The 24971-nt window shown below is 43.3% G+C and overlaps 2 protein-coding genes across 2 annotated transcripts in view; one reads left to right on the top strand and one right to left on the bottom strand.

The window, feature by feature from the left end:
* LOC103187581 (ras-related protein Rab-3B-like) overlaps positions 1 to 8828 on the top strand; it is a 10662-nt gene extending 1834 nt beyond the window's left edge. Inside the window, exons 2-5 of the mRNA XM_007907145.2 lie at positions 3630 to 3857; positions 6956 to 7074; positions 7472 to 7596; positions 8372 to 8828. Coding sequence (XP_007905336.1) covers positions 3630 to 3857; positions 6956 to 7074; positions 7472 to 7596; positions 8372 to 8556 — 657 coding nt within the window. The 3' untranslated portion in view covers positions 8557 to 8828. The remainder of the gene's footprint in view (positions 1 to 3629; positions 3858 to 6955; positions 7075 to 7471; positions 7597 to 8371) is intronic.
* A 3649-nt stretch (positions 8829 to 12477) lies between these two features.
* On the bottom strand, positions 12478 to 19103 carry LOC103187582 (tetraspanin-16). The gene is made up of 8 exons (XM_042344630.1): positions 19073 to 19103; positions 17265 to 17383; positions 15909 to 16106; positions 15119 to 15193; positions 14264 to 14371; positions 13503 to 13655; positions 13008 to 13091; positions 12478 to 12549 (listed from the first exon to the last, which is right to left on the bottom strand). The coding sequence occupies exons 2-8, from the start codon at positions 17334 to 17336 to the stop codon at positions 12478 to 12480; spliced, it is 762 nt and encodes a 253-aa protein (XP_042200564.1). The 5' UTR covers positions 17337 to 17383; positions 19073 to 19103.
* Between the last annotated feature and the right edge of the window lie 5868 nt (positions 19104 to 24971).

Here is a 24971-nt window from a genome sequence, read left to right as displayed (position 1 = left end):
ACCTGGAAGGGCAGACTAGTCACCGGGGGCAGGGAATCTTCCCCCCCCCCTCAGCTCCTGTTAACCCCACAGCCAAAGCCCTAACTAACTGACTTAACTAACGGGGAAGGTGGTCCAAGCTGCACAAACAGCAGGAAAGCCGGCCAGACAATGCTCTCAATGGAAAGCTATGCGGTTTTAGATGGTTAGCCTCCAGGAGTTACTCCCAACGCAAGGCTCCCCCCCCCGAGGCTTGGCTCTCGCTGACCTGCGCCTTAATACTTTGTGGAATTAGGTAGGCAGGATGGGTCCCTCCAGGGAGAGCGAGAGAGAGAGCGTTCCATTCCAAACATCTATCGCTGGGGTTTCTGTGTGGAGGTGGGTTGGGAGGCCTGGAATTCTCTGTTGGGTTTGGAGACTCTTGAGCAGCAATGACGGGTTTCCGAGTGCGTCAGACACCCGGCTGACCGGCCAAAAAGAAATTGCTTGATGTAGGTTTGGCGCTGAAAATCAGGAGTTGCCTCGTTAGTTTTGGAAAAGTCTTAAAAACCCACACTCCCCTCCCTCCCCCTCCACCCATCATAAAACAGCAACTGCCCCCCACCCAGCAAACACATCTGACTTCCCCCGCGACGTGCAAATCTCTCTCGGTGTGTGTGTGTTTGTGTGATTCTTCTTAAATTGCAGCGTTTTTAAAAATTTGAATATTACCCAAATAAATTTGGGTTACTGGGTTTGTGGCTGTTTGTAGGGAAGTCACTGTGTGCGCAAATTGGGGGCCAAAATTTGCCTGTGAAATATACAGTCACTGTACGTCACAGATGAAATCCTGTGAAGCACACGAGGTGCTAAGACGCTGTAGCGGATGCAAGAATTATTATTTATTATTATATTCTTTCTGCGGGTAATAATGCCTTTACAGTGTATAATAATAATAATTTAGTCACTCCAAATCCGCGACTGTATGTGGGGATGTTTTGCTGTGCGCAATTGGCTGCTGAGTTTCGCCCATAAAATATACAATCGCTCCACTTTACAGTTGATTCCGTGAAGTGCTTTGAGACGTCTCGACGACACAATAAGCTGCCTATATCGAATGCAGGGATTATTGTTATTATTATTAATAATACGTTATTTGAGGAGTCATGTACGGTTAAACCAAAAGAGCAGAGAAAAGGGATTAAGGTAGAAAGCTCTAGTGCGGGGGGAAGCGAGCGTCAACACAGACACGATGTGGGGAGAGAACGGGGGAATGGGAGAGAGCTCCAGTGTGGGGTGCAGGGTGGGGGGGCGAGTAGCAGCACCGACACGATAAAGCTGTATGAAACGATAAGCCAAAAAAAAATGTCTGATGTGCTGTGAAGGTTGTGTGATTCAGTGCTCGCAGACTGAGCCCTCTCTGGGTTCCTTCCTCAAGGTGAATGTGGGGAAATTGTCTAATTAGATCAATCACTGTGATTCAGTCTTTTCAATCAGGCTAATAGACTGTTTTATACAGCGCTGCGGAAATCTCTGAGTAAGACAGACACCCAGCGCTGAACAGTGTCTTTGAGATTTCTGTCCCAGACAGAACATGATTCATAGACGAGACTGCGACCAGCCAGGCGTCCAATAAAATAATCAATAATCATAATAATAATGCCTTTTGAGGCATTCGTCTGAATTGCATCCATCGCTACACTCAATCAGCGACTTTTAAGTGCAGTGACTTGTTGGCCTGGCTCAGTCGCTAGCGTTCTCGCCTAACGTGGTTTCAAGCCCCGTGTCTAACTTGAAGGACGGGGGCTTTTGACAATGTGGTGTTCTCACCCCTTTCGCCGTGGAATTCTCAGTTGGGTTTGGAGACTCTTAAGCAACGCTGACGGGTTTCCACGTGTGTCAAGATACCCAGCTGGACCCTAAAAACAAAATCATTTTCACTACGGTGACTCTCTATGGCCTTGTTATGTTGCTTTGTTGGCAGTCAAGTGGTCTGACCGTAATGAGAGGTGGACCAAAAAGCAAGCGGGTGAACAGCTTTGTGGTTTGCAAAAGCAAACAAGGCCATTGCCCTCAACCAACACTGACGTGAAAGGCTCTTGTCTTCTGACTCTGCCGTGCGCAATTGGCTGCCGCCTTTCGCCCACAAACTATACAGTCAATTCACTCTCCAGCGAATCCTGTGAAGCGCTTTACGTTCACCTGCCCCCTCCCTCCCTTCCCCCCCCCTCCCTCCCTCCGCCCGGCTCAGAGTCAGATTCCGCCACTGTTAAGTGCTCGGGCATGAAGGGAGTTGTAAGTTGTTGTTGTCCTGTTGCGGCCGACGTCGGAAGCCTCCGAGATTCTATCGGGGGAAGAGAAGGGAGTTCATTTTCCTCCACTCAAAAATTGACTCAATCCACGACTGTTTGTGGGACACTGCTGCGCGCAGTTGGCTGCCGCGTTTCGCCCACAAAATAGTCGATCCCTTTTACGGTACGATCATACAGTCAGTTCACTTTATAGTCTATTCTGCGACGTCTAGGAAGACGCGACAAATGTGCTAGGTCAAATGCAAGGATTATCGTTACTATTACGTTCTACGAAGCGCTTTGAGACGTCTCAACGACGTGATACATCAAAGGCGCTATGTGAAATGTAAGGATTAATGTTAATTTAATAATGACGTGCGAAAATGCCAGTAGCTCGATCCCTGGGGTCTAACTTTAATGCAGACCCTGCATTCCCATCCCAGTGAATTCGGTTTCTGTTACATTTCACTGCGGTAACACAGCTTGAGACTGACATGCAGCAGATTGTTCTCCTTAGCAATGTTCTTTGCTTAGTTCAGCAATTCTTAGCGCTGCAGAGGGCAGAGAGAGAGAGCTCGAAAGAGAGAGGGGGAGGCAATATGTGTGCGTATGGTGCGTGCGCTAAAGCAAACCAGTCAATCTCACAGCAACCCAATTCAATCAATCAATGACAATCCAGTCCTGGCAAAATCCTCCCGTCAAATTGATTAAGAGCCTTTGGGAGAAGGGACCTCAGAATGAATTTTTTCTCACCAGTTATAATGTTAACTCCATTCCACTGTCCCTCCGCCTCGCCCCCTCCCTCGCCTCCTTCAAGACCCGACTTAAGACCCTCCTCTTCGACTGTGCCTTCGGTCACCCTCCTTCCCCTACCCTCCCCGCCCTTCACCTCTCCTGATCCCAACCCTCGACTTGGGTCCAAATCCCCGACTGTCCAGCTCCTTGGGACGTCCTCCTGACGTGAAAGATGCTGTTGCAAATGTAATTTAATAATCATAATCATCCTAGCATTTGATATTGCACCTCATCGTGCCTTCTAGACGTCTCAAAGCGCTTCACAGAATACACTTTAAAGTGTAGTGACTGTATAATTTGTGGGCGAAATGTGGCAGTCGATTGGACAAAGTAGTGTCCCACAAACAGTCATGGATTGAGTCACCAATTTAACAACCAGGTTCCTACCTACTGCTGGGTAAACAGAGGCGTGTGTGTGGAGCAAGGAAACTTGCCCAATATTTCACCCAAATCTGCCGGGGCGGGAATTCAATCCAGGTCCTCTCGCTTGTGAGGTGAGCACTCTAACCATTGAGCTACAGGAGTCCATGATGTTGGCTGTTGGTTTGGTTGGTTGTTGAAAGCTGTTGTTGTTGTGTCCACCAGATGGCTTCAGCGAACGACTCGAGACAGGTGCAGAAGGATGCAGCCGATCAGAACTTTGACTACATGTTCAAACTGCTGATTATCGGCAACAGCAGCGTGGGCAAGACATCCTTCCTGTTCCGCTACGCCGATGACTCCTTCACCTCGGCCTTCGTCAGTACAGTGGGCATCGATTTCAAGGTCAAGACTGTCTATCGAAATGAGAAGAGAGTCAAGCTCCAGATCTGGGTGAGGCCTCGAGCGCTTTATCTGTCTCTTTCTTTCTCTCTCGCTCTCTTTTCTCCTGTACGTCCCTCGCTCCCTCCGCTCCACCATTGGCGGCCTTAGCTTCAGCCACTAGGCCCCGAAAGTCTGGAACGCTCTCCCTCCATCCCTTCAACCTCCCCCCCTACCTCCCTCCTTCTCCCCTTAGCTCGGGGTCAGACTCTGCCACTGTCAAGCGCTTTGGGACACTACCCTGCATGAATGGCGCGGTGTAAGTGCAACTTGTTGTTGCTGTTTCGGTGCAAGCCCCGTGTCATTCTGTGCCTTATTTTGGGGGGAACGAGGTTAACATGTACATTGAACTTCCCCCAACTTCATAATAATGGTACGTAGCAAGATTGTTGTTTTCTAGACCTGTTATCACTTGTTTCACAACAATTCTCTCCTCTTCTCGGATGGACTGAACGAGTTTTGTTGCTTTGTTGGCTGACTGCTCGGTGACTGTAGACTGTTGGGTGGAAACCGAATTGATGTTGTGTTTGGAGAATTGTCCCAACATGTTCGGGTCTGATATAGATTGCAACAGCCTCACTGTTTAGATGTGAATAGAGGAAGTGCTCACCCACAAAATATACAGTCACCTTGAAGTGACTTTGAGACATCTAGAAAACCCAATATGGCTCTGTATCAAATTCAAGGATTATTATATATAGAGAGAAAAGGAGAGAGAGGGAGGGAGGGAGAGAGAGAGAAACTCCTCTTTTCACAGAGCGTCATAAGGGAATCTTTAACGTCCGCCTGAACAGAGCATGGATGGGCGGAAGCTTGGTTCAATGTCTTATCTGATGGACATCTCCTCTGATAATGTGGCACTATCTCTCTCTCTATATCTCTCTCTCCAACTGCGACAGACTGAGACTTTCATCAATTTTAACAGGGCCAGAGAGGGAGAGTTGGGGGGTGAGAGGAGAGAGAGAGGGAGACAGAGAGAATTTTGGGGAAAAAAATGTTAAGGCGCTGTATGAAATACGAGGATTCCTTGTCGGAAGGATGTCTCAATGCGCTTCAGGATATACCGTCAAATGGAGTGACTGTATTTTGTGGTCAAACGCGGCAGCACAATTGTGCTCAGCGATGTCCCACAGAATACACCTCGCGCAAGATCTCTCTGGTATTTGCACTCCCTTCGAACCACAAATCGTCCTGTGTCGGCTGTGTATTTCGAAACCTGGGTTGACTCACTCCTCACCCACTCCTTAATCCCCAAGTGTGTACAGAGAGGGCGTAGGGAGAGAGGAACCAGCTACAGGCCTCCTCCTGGCAGTCAGGTCGAAGGCGTCGGAGGAGATTTGAAGGGTCTGTTGTGTTTTTAGGAGGGTTGAAAGAATGTGGAATGTGATATGATGTGATAATCATCACGAGCTGCAGGGTTGCATTTTCCAGCATTTCGCCCCAATCCGCCACTGTTGGGTGGTGCAGGCGGCAGGGTCAGAAGTAGCTCTTTTCGGGACAAAAATATTTGAACTTAGCGTTGGGGGAGTGGGGAATGGGGTAGGGTGGGGGTGTGTGTAGTGGTGACTTTACCACCCTCTCCACCCGGCGGGTTTGAGAGTTGGGATCAGGAGGGGAGGAGCGCAGGGAGGCTGGAGGTAGGAAGGTGACCGAAGAGGAAGGTCTTGAGACTGATGTTGAAGGAGCAAGGGAGGGGCTGAGGTGGAGGGACTGTGGGATGGAGTTCCAGGGGGTGGGAGCAGAGAGGCTGAAGGCCAACGGTGAGGCGAGCGAGGCGGGGGAACGTGAGGGAGGCCGCAGCCCACTGAGCGGAGGGTGGTTGGTAGGAAGTTAGGAGGTCCCGGAGGTTGGGAGGAGCGAGGCCGTGGAGGGCTTTGAAGGTGAGGACAAGGAACTTGAACTGTATCCTCTGAGTGATGGGGGGGGGGTGGTCCAGTGGAGTCGGGCGAGGATGGGCCTTGAAAGAAGGAAGGGAGAGAGTGAGGTGAAGGAACAGGAGCCGAATGGAACGTCTCTCCTATCATTTATCCCCCCAACCCCCCTCCCTGCCCTCCCCCACCAACCTACGCACTCCAGTTGACCTAATTCCATGACTCAGCCTCCATCGCTTTGTCTCTTGATCTGTTGCTGATTTTTCCTCTGTCCTCCATTTGGGTCTGTGCTATTTTCTGCACCTGGGTCCAGCGTAGGTTGCCAGGACACCGGCAGTGTTTGGATGCAGGTTTCCGTGGCGACTGAGATTAAATCGTCGGAACTGTCGTCCTTCTCGTTCAATGAGCATCTCCGCCCTGCGTCAGAAGCCTGGCAGAAGCTGGTTTTAGGGAAATTAATAATTTGGAATAGTAATCCTGGCATTTGATCCTGGCCTCGTCACGTCTTCGAGGCGTCTCAAGGCGCTTCACAGGCCACACTGTAAAGTGAATTGACTGTATATTTTGTGTCCCCACAAACAGTCGTGGATCGATTGAGTGAGTGACCATATTTTGGGATTATTACCTCCGTAAACCGATCTGCCATTCGACTCACAACTGTGTTCCCACTTACTGCTAGGTAAACAGAGGTGTGTGTGTGCGTGTGTATAGAGTAAGTAAGGAAACTCGCCTAAGGTTTTGTCCCAACTTGACCGGGAATCGAACCCGGGTCCTCTCGCTTGTGAGGCGAGTGCTCTAACCACCGAGCTACAGGACTCTCAGTCACCGTAACACTAGCAGCAGAGGCTGAGCTGGACTAGAGGGACGCACGCCTGCATTGTGTCTCTTTCTCTGCAGTTTTTGGAACTTGGCCAACTAGTCACTTCCTATAATTGGGCAGTGTGTTTGGAGTGATGGATTAGAGCCTAAGCTGGTTGCTGATGCACTCAGAGCCTTGGGGACCAGACCTGCATCTCTGACGCGTGATGATGGGAAATAGCGCTTTGTCGTGCGGCATCTCAGCTGATTTTTGAATTTAATTTTGGCTCCAAACATCCACCCTTAAAGGTTAGAGAAATGAACATTAGCGATGATAAGACAAGGCGAGGGGGCTCCTGAGCCTTGAGTGCGTGTGGAGCAAGGAAACTTGCCTGAGGTTTCGTCCATTATTATCATTATTATAATTCTGTCTTTCCCTAGGACACAGCTGGTCAGGAGCGCTATCGAACCATCACTACGGCTTATTATAGAGGAGCGATGGGATTCCTCCTGATGTACGATATCACAAACCAGGAGTCGTTCAATGCTGTGCAGGACTGGTGAGTACAGGGACTCTACCCTTTGCCTCCCCCAGCGATACAACCACGAAAAATTACATTTACACATAAGAACATAAGAATTTGCTGGCGAAAGAAGACCAAGGTCCATCCAGTTCACCTTCCTCCATCCTGGCAGTCGCTTCACATGTTGTGTCCCAAACTACATACTGTATCCAAAGATACGCAAGGTCTTTGACGTTGGGAGGACATCCCAAAGCCCTGGACGATCAGGGATCCACATCCGAGCGGGGAGTTGGCATCAGCGGGATTGGAGGGCAGGGAGGGAGGGGTAGGAGGGCGACCGAAGGCGCGGTCGAAGAGGAGGGCGAGGGCTGGGCTGGGGAACGTTTTGTCGACTCTCCCTCATTTTGTCCCCGTGTCTTCTCATCCTGAACAGGGCCACTCAGATCAAGACCTATTCCTGGGATAATGCTCAGGTCATCCTGGTCGGGAATAAATGTGACCTGGAAGAAGACCGTGTCCTCCCCTCGGAAGAGGGCAGGCGACTGGCTGACGAATTGGGTACGTGATACATTTAATAATAGTAATAATCCTTGCATTTGATATTATCACGTCTTCGAGACGTCTCAAAGCGCTTCACAGAATATACTGTAAAGTGAATTGACAGTATATTTTGCGGACAAAACAGCAGCCAATTAATTGCGCACAGCAGTCGTGGATTGAGTGACCAATTTATTATTTTTTTTAAGGTATTATTACCCCCGGAAAAGCGATCTGTCAATTGACTAACAACCGGGTGTTAGGCAAACAAAGGCGTGTGGACTAAGGAAACTTGCCCAACGTTTCGACCTGCCAGAAATCAAACCCAGGTCTCTCGCTTGCGAGGCGAGTGCTCTAACCCCTGAGCTACAGGTCTACATTTAAGCCAGTTTAAGGGTGTGCATACGGTAGACACTAAGGCCTGTATGTTGGTCAAAGGCCGCTTTGATTCCCAGTGTTGCCATTGGATTGACTTTTGGAACCTTTCCCTTGAACATCATTGAATTGGCTCTATCTGGTCTTGGATTGTCTCTCGCAGTCAGAGAGGTCGGGAATGCATTGATTTGTAAGTGTGTGTAAGGATCTTGAAATTGATCAATCGGTCCTACAATAGGGAGCCAGTGGAGCCTGGCATGCTTTTGGGGGTGATGGATGGGGGTACGGAGTTTGGTAGGGGTTAAAGAGAGGGACGCAAATGGGACCCACGAGGGACGAGGTTTAATCCTTTGCATCTCCGGTTAATGACGTGTGTCCTTTGATTTCACACCCCTCCTCTCTCCTCGACTGCTTGCTCCAGGGTTTGAGTTCTTTGAAGCCAGCGCCAAGGATAATGTGAATGTGAAGCAGGTCTTCGAGCGTCTGGTTGATATCATCTGCGTGAAGATGTCCGAGAGCTTGGACGCAGATCCCACGCTTGTTGGCAACAACAAGGACACAAGCTTGGTAGAGAACCCTCCACAAGACAGAGGCTGCCCCTGCTAGGCAGACCTGACCTCCAAAATTCACCCTTGAACTACATATAGCACGAAGATGCCTGTTAATGAATTGGGGAGGTGAGTGGGAGAGGGGAGAGATTTGATTGCAAAACTTATTTAACGTTCTGGGTTATCAACTGATCCAAAAAAAACATTTCTGCCAAAGTTTTACTGTGCCAATTGGTTCAAGCAAGGTCCCTTGCAATGCTGGTGTGTTGGAACTACTATTTGGTCACTAATTAATAATCCTTGCATTTGATACAGCGCCTTATCACGTCTTCAAAACGTCTTCAAAGCGCTTCACAGAATATACTATAAATTGGTGAACTGGCTGGATATTTTGTGGGTGGAATATAATTATGATTAATTATATTTGTTATGATTATATTAATTATGGTAAATATAAATGATTAATTGAAATTGCTGTGGTTGTGGGGGATGGGGGGGGGAAGGACTGTGCACACCGACAGAGGGCTCCTCTACCTGACGCTCTGTCCGCAGTGGGAGAATTGGGACTGAGTTGAGGAATGAGGGTAGAGTAATGCAGAGTAAGGGTGTCTTGTGACTGTCCTCCAAAGGGCGGACATGAGTGTAGGGTTGAGAGGGAGTAATGGTCACTCGGAAGCTTTGGGGCTGGGATAGTGCCTTGTTACTGTTCACAACTAGAGAATGGCCAAAGAGAGCGTCACCTCCAAGTCTTTTCCTTTTCCATTCTCCCCCGCTCCTTCCATCTATCCACCAATCCAGTTACTTGCTCTTATCTGTACGTGGGAGGCAGGAAAGGTGATGGGTGGGATGGAAAAGCCTCAACTGCTTAACCACATTGACAAATCCTACCTGTGACCCACTCTGCGATCAGCACTGGAAGCCTGGTCACTAAACCCCTACCTCTGCTTCTACCCCTCAGTCTCAAAATTTCCATCCTCTGGTCCTCCATCCCAGTCACTTCGCCTCGCCCCGCCCAAGTCATGTCTCGAGACCGTCCTCATCGACCGCGCCTTCAGTCACCCTCCTACCCTCCACCTCCCTCCTGATCCCAACCCCCCAGCTCGAGTCCAAATCCCTGACTGTCCAGCGCCTTGCGACGTCTTCTTAACATGAAAGGCGTCGTGGAAATGTAATTTGTTGTTGTTGTTGTTGTCTCTAAATCCCAGCTCTCTCTTCTACTGCGATGATGCTCATTTTGTCCCTGCCAATGTGAGATGTTTTGCTACGAGAGGGCACTGTGTAAATGCAAGTCACCGTTGTTGTTAGAATGCAGTATTGCCTTAACCACAGAAAGTCTATTGCTAAATCCTTCACAGCGTTTTTTTAAGAGAAATAACAAAAAAAAGGGGAAATTAGAAATTTATTAAATAGGTTAAAAACTCGAGGGGCAAAAAAAGAGACTGAAAGAGGAAATGGGATTGAGCTTCAAGTAGGTGGATAGGTCAAGCGAAGCCGGAAAAGAGGAAGGAGTTACACTTGTACTTTCCTGAACGTCACTTGACACCGAATGAGGTGACTGTTCTGTCCACAGGGAAACATAGCAGCTGTTTTGCACGCAGCAAAGTCCCACAAACATGACCAATTTGTCGGGTGGTGTTGAGGTGAGGGGAGTGTGACAGGGATACCAAGAGAAACTCCCATCCCGTTCAAATGGTGTCTCGGGAACTTTTAGTGGGAGATGGGAGTTTGGTTCCATCTCTCAATCTGCAGGATGGCACAATACAACGGCCAAAGTAATACTCCTGTTCTCCTTTGGAAGGGAATCTACTGCAGGGAATCTACTGCAGAGAACCCCTCTGTTCAGCCGGAGCCCCTTTCCCCTCAGTGTTCTCACAGGCAGTATTAATCATTATTTCAGGGTGTGATCTACGTTGGAATCAGGTGCTTTCCACGGTTACTCTAAACAAAATGCTAGCCAGCCGATAACCTTAAAAGTGAGCTCACGTTGACATTTGATGGCTTCATCTAACAAGGTTAGGTTGGGCTATGGGGGTAGTTTTTTGACTTGGTGGCTGATTGTGGCCACTGAATTTGAGGGGCGTTGTTTGTGTGACAGGTGATTTGCAAGATATGTTGGAGGAGGGAGGGTTGGGAAGGAGGCGGAGAGCACGGAGGAAGGGGTGGAGAAGAGGGGCAGACGGAGAGAGGGGAGAGAGGACAGGAGGGAGGGAAGAAGAGGAGGGAAGGAGGGAGTGATGTAGAAGGAGAGGAGGGCAGAGCGGGAGGTGATTTCCCGGGAGAGATAATTAACGTTGCAAAATGCCAAATGAAAAATAGCCAATAACCAGGTTCCAACTCCCACATTGCAAACGGATGCTTGACTTTTATTAAAAGCGAAACATTTCAGTAGCAAAAATAGCACTAAGAAGCTACAGGACAGATAGATATTGCAAGGCATCGAGTCGTGAGGGACGGTGAATTTAGCTTAAGCACTACAGGGGTTGAATTACCATCCACTTTCTTAAGTCGCGTGGCGAAATAAGACTTGTGAATTGGTTTAGCACTTAGTAATTTTGGATCGTTTTAGAAGGGATTTTTAAGCAAGTTCTCTTTAACTTGCATGAGCCTGTTTCTGAATTGAGAAAATAATGAGCCAAATCTTTGGGCAATATCCCAGGGAATGTTATTGAATGTATAATTTGTTTAGTGTGGAGTGGGGACGGAAAAGGAACTGGGGGTTCTGTAAATGGAATAAAAATACACTCATGAATTGTCAGCCATTTCGCTCTCTCTCTCTGCCTTGCAAGTGTATCTTCTGTTAAACCCACCGTAATGCACGTCTTTGTTTCTGTGATTTAAACAAAAATAAAAAAAATTCAAATAGCAAAGTGCCTTTGTTTCAGATTTCCTGCTTTTCGAAAACTCCCTTCCAGGCTAAGTGAGAGAGAGCTCCAGGTCTGTTTTGCGAGGACATCACTGTGCACAAATTGGCTGTGCTGTGTATGTTTATCCAAACCCAAACATGCCAGTGCTTTGATAGAAACTATATTATTATACAGCGCCTTTTCACATCTTCAAGACATCTCAAAGCGCTTCACAGAATATATTGTAAAGTGAATTGACTATATTTTGTGAGCAAAATTAAAATTGTTGAAGGAAACTTGGGATTACTTTTTTAAGACTGAAATCAAACAGCTGCATTTTTATTTACAAAAAAGATTTGGTAAAGAAACAAGATCTTGAATTAAAATACAATGAAGTTACAGTTATGAATTTTGAAAAGAGCCCAAATCTTGAGTGTTGACCATGGATAACTTGCTGAGGTCAATGGTAAATTTGGATGAGATGGGACACTGTAATCCAAAATGACAGCACCCTTTTCAATCTTTAGAAGTCCCTTTCACCAATATTATCTTTTAAACTTTTGCAGCCTTTGATGTTTTTATTTCAAATTCAATAATATAGTATATACTAGACTTGTAATTTTAGTTATTACAACAGCCTCTCAGTTATCCATCTGATGGCCTGCTTAACTGCAAGAAACGTTGTTTACAGAGACCACTATCTATGGAGAGTTCTATTGATTCGTAGCGAATCGATTGCTGGACAATACTTGGTAACACTCAAAGAGAAAATATGTTAAATATATCAAATAGACAGATTTGTTTTCAAAGAAACACTGCAGGTGAAATTCTTCTAATCCTGTAGTGATGAAGGCACAATTTACTGTTTCAATAATATCGCAAATAACATATGGATGTTCTAAATAACGGTGTTACACATTCAGATGTTCTAAACAAGTGTTATCTTTTATAACCTGTATAACACTTATCTTTTTATAACCTGTATAAGAGATTGGTGGGGAAGAGTACAATTACAACAGACTCATTTTCAGGTTTGGATTACAATAAAACATAAGAGTAAATGTCATGTTTTCTGAGACAGGTTTGTAATCACACTAATTTTTCTCAATCCCCTATTTCCTTCCAAATGTAACTGATCAAACGGTTATAGCTGTTTGCTTCTGGAAAAGGTTGATAAATAATGCCAATGAAATGACCAACGATATCAACTGGGAAGAAAAAAAACATAAAACATTAGAAACCTCCAATGGTACATTGATTCCCACCGTTTAAAGGGATAAAGCGATGATCCGAGCCACATTATAATCATAATCCTTGCATCTGATGTAGCGCCTTATCACGTCGTTGATGACAAAGCACTTCACAGAATATATTGTAAAGTGAATTGACTGTCTATTTTGTGGATGAAATATGGCAGTCAATTGCACATAGCAGTGACCCACAAACAGTCATGGCCAAATTATTAACTGGGTTCCTACTTTCTGCTAGGTAAACAGGCGTGTGGAGTAAGGAAACTTGCTTAAGGTTTTGGTCAGCCCAGGAAACAAGCCCAGGTCCTCTCACTTGCTCTAATCAATACACTACAGGACTCCAACAGGGCTCCCTCTCCTATATGTTCTCCTGCAGACAAAAATTATTCAAGACTTTCAATTTCTGGTACACATACCTCTAATACCCCGATCCCAATAGCAACTCCACCAATAACTGAACTGTTTCTTTTGATCATTGCAATCATGGATTCGAGGCAGCCCTGGAAAAATATGAATGCCGAAAAAATACAAGAGATAGTATGTGAAAGGTGTTTTACGAGACATGCTACGCTGCGATGTTCTCTACAGTTCAAATTTAAAAAATCAGGCACAAGTGGAAGAATGCACAATGATGTGGAAACGGCTTACATTCAGTTCTGAACGTTAAAGCAGGATTTTTTTTAAGAATTGTGTAAAAAACAGCATTTGCTGGGTGGTTTTAAATTTTAATACAAATAGTCTGTGACAAAGTGAAAATTTGGGCCTCTGGAGAAGACCTGACGGAGATGGTTTGCAGGGCCTGTAGTATAGAGACAAGCTGCCCACTTGGGATCTGATTTTACTGCAATAACCGATCACTTCCCCAGCTAAATGATTACATCTTAACAGTATTTTCAAGTAAAAAGTAATACCTTTTGATAGATAACAGCTTCTGAGGTGTCCTTTCCATCACAGTTAGAAGATTTAGGATCTTTGCAGCAACTCTTGGGATAATTGCGCTGTGTTACCTTTTGATATTTTGATCCAATAAAATCGGTGTGATTATTCATGCCACAGCAATGAAACTGAAACGACAAGTGAATCAACAGCTTTCAGACAATTTCCTACTTCTTAATTTCATCCGAAACTAAGCCATAAAATCATAATCTGGAAAGTGAATGTCTTAAATCAAAAGAACCGTAATACGTAACAAGTTATTTTTGTTACGGTGATGATGCACTCCTTTCGTCTTTCTCTAGTATAGGGTGCTCCAGATCTGTCAAATGCTAAAATAACCGCAGGTTCCAGTTCATTTTATTCAACTAATCCTGAGGTACAGAACTTTTAGGATTGCATTGTAATATTTTCATGAGAGAGGGAATTAAGCCAGGTCCCAGCTAACCAGCACTCCAAAAAGTTGACCAGTAAGTTCAATGTCCCCAGTTTAACCAGCTGTTCCTCATAGCACACAATTCATCTACAAATATACACTACACTTTACAGTGTACCCTGTGAAGTGCTTTGAGACATCTCAAAGATGTGACAAGGCGCTGTATCAAATGAAAGGATTATTATTATTATAGCTCATTCCTTAATCAGTCTTGTTCCTCTATGCAGCTTGATCAACATGTCATGTGTGATTTTCCATACAATAAGCGAAGACAGTGCAAATATAGATGAGTGTGTAACTTACGCTGATCATGGCAGTGTCCCATCCATAACTTGCAATATTTTCATCACCATATCCAGTATAGTTGTGCTTCAACAAACTATAAGCCTCCTCTTTCATTAAACATGAACCCTAATAAGGATAACAGTATCTCTTAAAAACACTGGATATATAAAACGTCCCCCAGTTGACTACATATATACCACATACAACTACAGGAATAGTTTCACAATTTGACATCAATCAAACCATTATATCATAATTATAGCAAAATACAAATAATCCTAACAATATTTTCAAACATTACTGGGTCCAAATTAGCTCTCACATTCGTCTATAAATGCAGTCACTACACATTACAGTTTTTTTGGGCAGCTGAGTGTCTGATAAAAGCAGAAACCCACCACCGTGCTTAAGAGGATCCAAACCAGAGATCCACATTATATAAGCCACCAGTGTCTGGAACAAGAACAATTTTTCTTATTGACTTACTCTCATGTGATGTGCTGTGCATGGTTTGTTATCCTAAATATTCACCGTAATTCATTCCTGTTACTACGCAAAAATCTACACATGTAATTCCAACTAGCATTGACAATTAGTGCTTGGATAATCTTGGCCACATTTGCCCTCTCTAGTCCTGTTTACGTGAGTCATGAGATGTAATACAATTTGCAAAAATTCTACTTTATATTCTTAATTTATATTAAAAAAATTAATGCATAAAGCACCTGCATGAACAGGACAAGTATACGTAGTCACTCCACTTTACATTGTTTCGTGTGAAGCACTTTGACATGTCTTGGCGATGGGATAAGGCAGTGTATCAAATGCAAGGATTAAGCAGCAAACTAAGAGAGCCAAAGAAATAATATTTACAATTGACCGAAACACCAGGACGACAGCTACACAGATTATTTCCCCAATGAAAATCGTTAGCACGACAATGAAGAACTGGAATCGAAAAGAAAATACAAAAACATTAGCATTTGATTTTTCTGTGTCTTTATGCAGGTAAATAATGTAAGAGTCTGAATGCAGTAGAATAATGTGACGATCACCAGTTTCTATCATTCTCCGAACACAAACACAACAGAACTATCTCAGCAGTGATGATAACAGACTCCTTTGCACGATTAACAAAAGATCCTCTTTAAACTTCTCATCAGTGCATGAGCTGAGCTTTCACAAATTTCCACAGCCTTCTAATCAGTCTAATGCTTTTTAAAGAAACCAATGTCCCATTGTCTCACACCCAAGCCTCAGAGGTGAAGGAACAGTCTTATCAACATTATAATCCCTTGATTAAAAAAAATTGGTCACTCAATCCACGACTGCTTGTGGGATACTGCTGTGCACAATTGGTTGCCATGTTTCGCCCACTAAATATTAGTCAATGCGCTTTACAGGATATTGCATTGAGACATCTGTGAAGTGCTTTGAGATGTCTTGACGCTATACCAAATGTGGTGTAATAAGTTAATATATCAAATTTAAACATTATTAACTCAAGATTAAAGGGTGTACTTTCTAAAAAAAATTCTTGTTAGCATTTATAAGATATATTGATTTAATACTATTTATTTCTGCAGAGATCTACCAAACACTTCACAGTATAACAGTGAATACCTGGAGCAATATTGAACTAACGCTAAGATATTTGCCTTACCAGTAACAAAAGTAGCTTGTTCTCCCTGGCAGCAGCACAGCATCCAATAATCCCTATGAATGCAAGTAAACAACCTGCAACAATAAGGAAATAGCCAACATGGGAAAAATGTGATGCGCCCGATCCTAAGATTTGTAGAACAGAAGAGGTATGAACTTTGACCCAGGTCCCAAATCCTAGTAGTACAAAGCCAGCAACCTGGAAAACAAATTACATGTCTGTAGTCCTGACAATCCCAAAGTCACCATAACTAAACAAATACTGCTTTAGCAGACTATTCATACTATTGCACAGATGGACTGGCCATTCATTTTGGGTGACATCCTTACACCCAGCAGAAAAATAGAGACCTTCTTCCCATCACTCTGAACTGTCAAACTGCCACGGAGCAGTGTCAGCTTGGCTCAGCTGCTAACACTGGGTCAGAAGGTTGTAGGCACAAGGTCGAATATAGAACATGAGCTCACAATCTTGGCTGTTACTCCAGTGAAGCAATGGGGAGAGTTGCCTTTCTGAAGGTTCCATTTTAGGATGAGATGTTAAATTGCTATAAAATTTAAACCAATGTGTACATTGTAAAGTGGTACATAAACGAAACTTCTTTAAATAGATGCAAATTTAGGTTTCAGATATGTGTTTATCTCCAGTCTCTGCTCACCAACTAGTTATTAATACAGTGGGGTTATGATTTTTTAAAGAAGATAAATATATATTAAAAAATGCCCCCTTTTCACAACATCATACAAACCTTTTACTGCTCAGTTGGGTGCAACAGTAATAGAATTTATCATATCTATTACTAGTTTTTGCTCTTTTGACTAAATCTGAGAATACTAAATTTTACTTATATACACAAGAATTTAAGCTTGTTATGTCTTCAATATTAACTTATTGAAAAATATTAAAGGTATATGTAGTAAGTGCAAATATATTTAAGAACAAGCCACTAGATGGAGCTCAGAGTATAACCTGATTTACAAAGGTGGGCTGTGAAACTGGGTGGCATTATTGATAAGAGAGGCCATTTTTTTCACACTGTTGAAAAAGTGTTATAATGACAGGAAGAGCGATGTCGCAGCACATTGAGTAGAAATGAATAATTAATTGCCAACTGCAGTCAAAGTGATGAGCTGTATCTTGAAGGCTGTACATTTAAAGAAGGAGTGAGACTGCTCGACCTCATTTAATTTACTATTTTTATACTTCAGAGCAAAACTGTCTCTCATGTTATCATAAGATATTAAATCCCAAGAGTAAAAGCAACAGTGAGTTTAATCCAATGAACTGCCCAGTCTCCTGCAGCAGCTACTTTTAATGCAGAGATCATATGTAATACATATATCTCAAATTACTTACAGTTATGATGCCATTGATGCCAATCATTAAGAATTTTAGACAAGCAAAAAAATTCTGGAAGAGGGTCAACATGTTTCTTGTTTTCTAATATTCAAATGGTACGATCTGCAAGAGAAAAACTTTTTAAAAGGAAAAAAAGGCATGAAACAATAACGTTACATGAAGTGAGGTGTCTGGAGTTTATGAATTTGCCTGAAATTGTTAGCAGTTTCTAAAATTGGTTATTTTTTCATTCTGTAGCCCGTACTATTACTTTTCTGCAATAAAATCATGTTTTTTCAAAGCTGCTTGATGATTCAAAATATATATGTATTATTCAAATATGTGTACTAAATTAGTTAAAACTAAACGGTTTAGTTCTTAAATACCATCGTGGCCACAAGTTAACAAACTTTTCATTACTTAAGCAATTTTATCAGACAATGCTTGATCAGAGAAGTGCTTTAAAATGTTCTGATGCCACAAGGCAGAATCATATCTAAATTTTTTCTTCACCTGGTTACTCCAAGGCACTCTTGATGATGGACCAACCAGAGTGGCTTGTCAGCAAGTGTTGGGAGTAGACCAGAAAAAACGGGGAGGGGGTGGAATTCTTTCCAATTGACTCCTGTTAAACCTGCAAACCAAAGTGCTTTACAGATAAGTGACAAACAGCCGAAAGGAAGCTGGTCAGACAATTAATCCATGGGGATTTAACTGGTTAAAGTCCATTTATAAGGTGAAGGCCCTTATTCCCAACGCTGGAGAGCTAAGTACGCCTTGGCTTACTCTCCGGGGGTTAAGCCTGAGGGGAGGAGAGCGGCAAGTGTCAACTCCTTTTGGAGTCAGGAGGTAAGAAGCTGAGAGAGTGTGTGCTCCACTTCAGGCAAAGGGAAAATTCCCAATCTGACTTGCAAAAAAAAATATATATAATTTGGTCACTCAATCCAATCCGTGGCCGCTGTGTGCAATTGGCTGCTGCGATTCGCCCACAAAATACACAGGCGATTCACTTCACAGTATATTCTGCGAGACGCATCGAGGAGGTGACAAGTCGCCGTATATCAAACACTCTTCCAAGCGCCTTAAGACGTCTTGAATGACGTGACAGGCGGCTGTGTATCGAACGCAGGATTGATTATTATTATTCCTATTATTCTGCGAAGCGCTTTTGAGACATATCGATGACGTATGAGTGACAAGTGGCTATACGCCAGATTGATTATTATTATCATCATCATCATCATTCTGGGAAGCGCCTTGAGACGCCTCGACGGGGCGATTAAGTCGCTGTACACCAAGCGCAAGGATGATGATGATGGCGATTATTATTATTATTATTATTATTATTATTCTGGGAGGTGCTTCGAGACGCCCTCCACGACCCGAGAAGATCGGTTGTACAACCAAACGCAAAAAAGGATCTGTCATTGGGATTTGGGATCATTTCCAATTGGGGGGAAAGGAAAGGAAACAAACAAGAAACGGTATGGATGTGTGGGGAGGACACAGTCAGCAGCAGCCTCTCTGGTGGGGTCTTTGCCCCCTCAGAGAAACCGTCCATCCGAGGTTATTCTTTTCTTTCCTTCCTTCCTTTCTCCCTCTCTTTCTCCCTCTCTCTCCCAAGGCCGTGGCGTCGAGCTCCGCCATCGCTGAGGGCGACTGACCCGCTTTTTGCCGTCGGTGAGGGGAGGGTCGGTGGTGGGAGTGAAAGAGATGATCCTTCTGTAGAAAGCAATCTAGTTTATATCGGGGGTGGGGGGGGGGGGGGGGGTGCGGGAGGGGGTCCGGGGGGGGAGTGAAACGACTTGTTCTCTTTTTATTTTTACCTCAGTTTTCACGGACCCCGCGTCAACCTGGAGGCGTCGAGTGCTACCGCGCAGCCGCAGTCCCGCGTTCGGGGCGACCAACGGAAAAGTCGCGCGCGGGGCGTCGCGCGCAGGCGCGGCGGTGAGGGCGGGGCGGGGCGCCAGGGTGCGGCCCGCAGTGCGCAGGCGCCAGGCGTCATCTGTCCGCGGGCGAGAGAAGCTTCTCGAAGGGCGGGAGGAGGAGGAGGTGGACGACGACGACGACCGGTGCCCTCAACGGACGGCCTCGGCGCGGCGCCAAAGGGGCACCGTGTTAACGGGACGGCAGAGGAAGCCTTGTCCTCTGTCGAAGATACCTCAAAACGAGAGACAGCTGCCGGCAGGTCAAGGTGACCGAAAGGAAATGGCTCTCGACGGGGCCGAGTGGCCATCTTGTGCGCCGTGTGTTGCCCCCCACACAGAAATGCACTCACTTCGCGGCGTATCCCGTGAAGCGCTCCGAGGCGTCTCGAAGGTGTGATTTCGTTTGAAGTATCGAAGGCCGCAGGGCCTGGAGGGTGTTTGAGGGGCACCGAAGCCAGAAGTAACTTTCCTTCTTCGCCCACAAATACATACAGTCAATTCACTTGGCAGTGTGTGTTCCGTGAAGCGCTTTGGGACGTCCTCCCGACGTGAAAAGCGCTATATCAAATGCAAGGATTATTATTATTATTGTTGTTACAGAGGGGGTCAGGCAAACGTTGGCTCGAGTTTTTCCGTGCGCTGTCCACCTCAGGTCATGGCCTCACGCCACCACCCACCCACACCTCTGCTCGACAGAGAGTCGAGCCCCCCCCTCCCCGTCTGGGGAACCTAACCTTTCTTTCATCGTGTGGCGCGGGAACGTCTCGAGGAGAGAAGAAAAAAAATCGGAGAAAACGTAAGAGTGGTCGACCGAAACAAAAAAAAGAAGAAAGCGGGTGGAAACGATTTGCTCAGGTACGTTCCGGGTATTTTTTTATTTTTTTTTACCCGGAACAGTCGTCTTAAACTTTTACAATTGTATCGCTCAAAAAAAGAAGAAACAATCAGGTTAAACAAAATCTAAATCAATCCAAAAAAAAAACGGGGTGGTGGAAAAAAAATATTCTTGGACCTCTTCACTACACCAACAATTACAAGTCTCGTTAATGAACCTGACAGGCTGATCGACCATCCACACTGCTTGAATGAATCTTTTAATTTTCCTGACTCGATGAAGTGTACATTCTCAGCCAGTTCTGCTTATCCCCAGAAGTGTTGATGAAGGGCTGTCAAGGAAGTGGTGCCAAAATACGAGGAGCACAGTTAGGTGCAGAGGATATCAATGGAGTGAAAGGATCACCTTGGATTGCTGCTGTGTTACATAGAGGAAAATAAGTCTGGTAAGTAAGAATAAATACCCTTCCAATAAGACTGTTCAAGGTGAGTTATAGCACAGGCACAGAAATGCTACTGGTAATAATTAGTGGACTCAGTACATAACAAATGGGGGCATATATAATGTTATAAAAATAAATGGTTTAAATTGTCAAGCAATTCAAAATTTCTGGGCCTTGGCTTCACAGAGGCTGTGGATTTTGGGGAGCATTTGATGCGAGTGTTTCCTTTCCCCTCACAAGATTGCATTCCGAGACAATTAGGTTACTTTAAATGGACTCCAAAGTCCCATTGGTGCTGTTCGATTCTCTTGAATTTCCCAGCTGAGCTCCAGTGGCAGCAGACACTGATGAAAATATGTTAGAAAGAACAAAAGCACTTTGCTGATGATACTAAGTACAGCAGCATTGAGGGGTCAGAATACATAATGTTAACAAACATTATGGGAAATTTGCCTTACATGTTAATACACTATGGTTTAGTTGTTTCTCAGTGGTGTATTTCCACTTGTTCAAATTACTTGTAATAATATCAGTCTTTAATTACCATAACAAACAAAGCTTACAGGGAGTTTTAGTTTAATATTTCTTTCACACGATCAGTAAAATACAGAAGCAGTGAGGAACTAAATTTAAGGCAATAAGAAAATGAAATGTATAAATATTACATACAGCTGTCCTGCAAATGTCCTCACTGTTAAACAGTGTGTAGATACCCGGCCAACAGGCGCAAACAGGTTTTATTTACTTTAAACATTACTTTGTAAATACAACTCACTTGATATATACAAATCAGTTCTAACACACACCGCATAGACTATGATCTGTTCATTCAGTCACTTCAAGTTCTGTTTTCAGCTGGAGATAGCAATCGGGTTGTCTGCAAAATTTCTCTTCTCGAGTTCTGGAGATGATTCGCAGTAGGTCTTGCAGTTTGGGTTAATTAATATTTTCTTGTACCCACTCTCCAGAATGCACAGATCCAAAGATCAACTGAATTGGGGAGCACATCACCCTTACAGCATAATAATAAATAGCAGTGATTTACTAAAAAAAACAACGTTGCAGACCTACAGCATTACAGTTGAACAGTGCGGATATGTTACGCTAACACGTCAGGAATGTCGTACAATTAGGAACATTTTATTGTCAATTAAAAATAAAAGTAATACACACAAAGAGAGAGAGAGAGGGGAGTACAGCAGAGCATCGCACAGGGATGTTTAGCTTTGCATAGAGCTAGCAACAAGATACACAAGTGAGCTTACTGCGAAGCGAATACAGATACAAATAAAATCACAGGTGGCGATGGTGCATGTCACAGTGAAGAACACCCCCAGTTTGAAACTTTGAGAGCAAGTCTCTCAGCTTGATATTGGAAGAAAAAAATTTAATGAACTATTTTGCATTTTATATTCAAGATTAACGGAGTAAAAGCGCCTCTTCCCCCACCAATCTTCAAGTGCATAGCAACATCTGTGCATTGCAAAGAAGACGAGAGTTCAATTACAGAGCAACGAGTGCACTCAAAAGATTTTGGTGAACAATTGTTTTCTAAGCAAAATCTTATATACCTATGAAATTTGATAAATATATGAATTCTAAAATCTATGGGAATTGCTGATAAATAACAGTCTAAAATCTACATGAATAGTTGAGGATTGATTTTAATTCTATGTGTATAAGGGTGAGGGGGCTACAGTGGATGAGGACAGAACTGAATATAGCATAAGATATGTCCTGTGTCCCTGTTGAAATCAGCTGAAAGATTTTCTAGCAGAAGTAACTTTAGATGAAGTAATTTAAAAAGCTAATGTAATAATGTGGATGGATTTCATCTAACTTTTGTTTATGAAGACAATGGAGTCCTGTAGCTCAATGGAGTCCTGTAGCTCAGTGGTTAGAGCACTCGCTTTGCAAGCGAGCAACCTGAGTTCAATTCCAGGCAGGGAAACCTTGGGCAAGTTTCCTTACTCCATACAGAGCCTAATAATAATCCCTCCAAAACAATAATAAATTGGTTATTTTCAATCTACGACTGTTTGTGGGACATTGCTGTGCGCAATTGGCCGCCGCGTTCGCCCACAAATATACAGTCAATTCACTTAACAGTATATTCTGTGAAGCGCTTTGGGACTTCGAGAAAACCTGAAAAGCGCTATATCAAATGCAAGGATTATTATTATTATAATGGAATCTATAATGCAGTTATTTCTCGTCACATATGCATGTTTGTTCACAAGAATGTGATGGTTAGTGCTTCATACTTCAGCACTGCTGGTACTGGATTGAATCTGGGCAACTCAGCAAGAGAAAGATATCCAAACGCAGCCTACGGTAATGGCGAGATCTAAACTAGCAATGTTGCTGTGTTTCTCTTCCTCTTAGCAGCACTGAGGATACATACGGTTCTATAAATCCTTGGCATTTTAAAGGGACATGATTTTGGCTGGACACATTTTTGTGAAGATGGCATGCCCTTTAAACCAAATTTGAGTCTCCTTTTGAAAGACACCTCCCCTCCTGCTAAACACTGCAATATTACAGAGGACATCCTCTTAACAGTAGAAAGTTTATCAATTTGAACAAAACAGTACTTGGCCACGATATAATTATACTGAACTGAAGACCCACTGATGTTTGGATCCGTTAGAGCTAGAACTCATTTAAACTTCTTGATATGTCAAAGGCAACAAAGATATCCACTCCAATCTCACACCTGAGTTTGCAGAAAGTTTAGGACTATTAAACACTGATTTGGATTGATCATGCATCTGTTGCTAAAACTGGAAAACCTTTATTACACATTTGTAATAAGTTTGTGAGTTTTAGTAATTGCTGTTTAATAGACTCCAGTATGAAATCCAATTCATATCAATGAAGGAATCACAGATAGATCTGTAGAGATCTATAATTTTTGTACTCTGCTATCTCTTTAGAGATGTAATTAAGTAGTTACTATTTAAAGATGTATTGCGTGGCAGGAGTTTGAACCTTTGAATGAAGGCAGCTTTGTTTTTGGTCTCTGGACTGTTATGGGTTTGTCTCAATATCACCCACAGTCCAATCTAAAAGTCATCAAATGTCCATAGTACAGCAGAACACAGGAAAATACCTTCTCTTAACACCTTCTCTTAACTGGTATTTTTGTGCATAATCTGCTTATTCACAAAAACTATGAAACCTTGTGGTGCCCAAGGAAAGTCACTTTGCTGTTTCACAGTCCCAGCATGTGTGGGACACACCCTGAAATTGTTTATACTTTTAATTATACTTTTAATATTAAAATCTATCAAGAGACATTATTTCACTATTATTATTGATCTTCACTAGGATGGCATGGTAAGCAGTTTTCACAGAAGCGTGTGTGGCAAGGGAAAACATTTCATGAAGTTAAGAGCTTGGAATTTGCCACCAGCTTGGAATACAATACTGTAGTCAGTTTTGTTTGTAGTGATTAAATAGTTAAATACTCTGAATGAATTCCTCTCCGAGAAAGTCACTGGCATTAATATACGGAGTAAAATAATGCCTCTTTAGATAATGCACTAAGACAGATCTCTTCTGGAGATCTAATTTGGGGATGGGATTTGTATGGGTTTGGGTTCACTGACTTGTGACATTAGATCCACATCATCTTTAAAGGTCTTTAAAGATTTTTTTTAACATTCTAAAATATGCAGACTATCAATACCTGGGAGTGAGTCACAACACTGTCTTTAAATCTAGGCATTCAAATGACATTCACTATCAAACTGCAGTCTCAAACTCACCTTTAACAATATATTGTTTTAGCTCATTAACAAATAAAAAAATAAATTGTGCACATCGAATTTGGGAGAACACCCATTTCCTAAATTTGACTATAAAGTATCTGATGAAAATAATATCCAATACAACCACATAGAATATTCCATTTTGTAATATTCGTATACACACACATACATAAACACACACACAAACATACATATAGTTTTAATAAAAATAATTACAAGTTTGATCCTCTTTTAGATCTGAAGTTCTGAAACAAGGGGGATAATATTCTGTTTGCTGCTATTGGTTAGTGACATTAACAATTGGATTTGATCGTACTCTAGTCACTAAAACTAAATATCTATTTTTTGCTGCTTCTTTATAATGGGAAATAACAAAGTTCTGCTTTGAGATGTCTTCCTGAAACAAAAAGCGCCATATAAATGTAAAGTTGTTGATTAGCATAGAGCTGTGCCTTCCCTTGTGTTATTTTGAGAGTCGGATAAGTTGGAGGGAGATCTTGTGAAAGAAATCTTTAATGCCTATTCATTGAGAGTTAAAGTGGAAACAAAAGTTCAGTCAGTCAAGTAATTATGTCCATTTATCATGAAATACACTGGTGACATCCAGTGACTGAACATCAATACTACCCCCAGATTTATTTTGATTTATTGATAGCTGTCCAAATTTGACATCTTTGATCCCTTCTGCAACATCCCCTGCTTTTTTTTTAGATGTTTGCATGTTGACTGACAAGCTGAATGTTTTTC

The sequence above is a fragment of the Callorhinchus milii genome, unplaced genomic scaffold (genome assembly GCF_018977255.1).
Source record: "Callorhinchus milii isolate IMCB2004 unplaced genomic scaffold, IMCB_Cmil_1.0 Scaffold29, whole genome shotgun sequence".
In the NCBI taxonomy this organism is placed as follows: Eukaryota; Metazoa; Chordata; class Chondrichthyes; order Chimaeriformes; family Callorhinchidae; genus Callorhinchus; species Callorhinchus milii.
The sequence above is the reverse complement of the archived record's forward strand: the minus strand, read 5'-3'. Positions and strand labels throughout refer to the sequence as shown.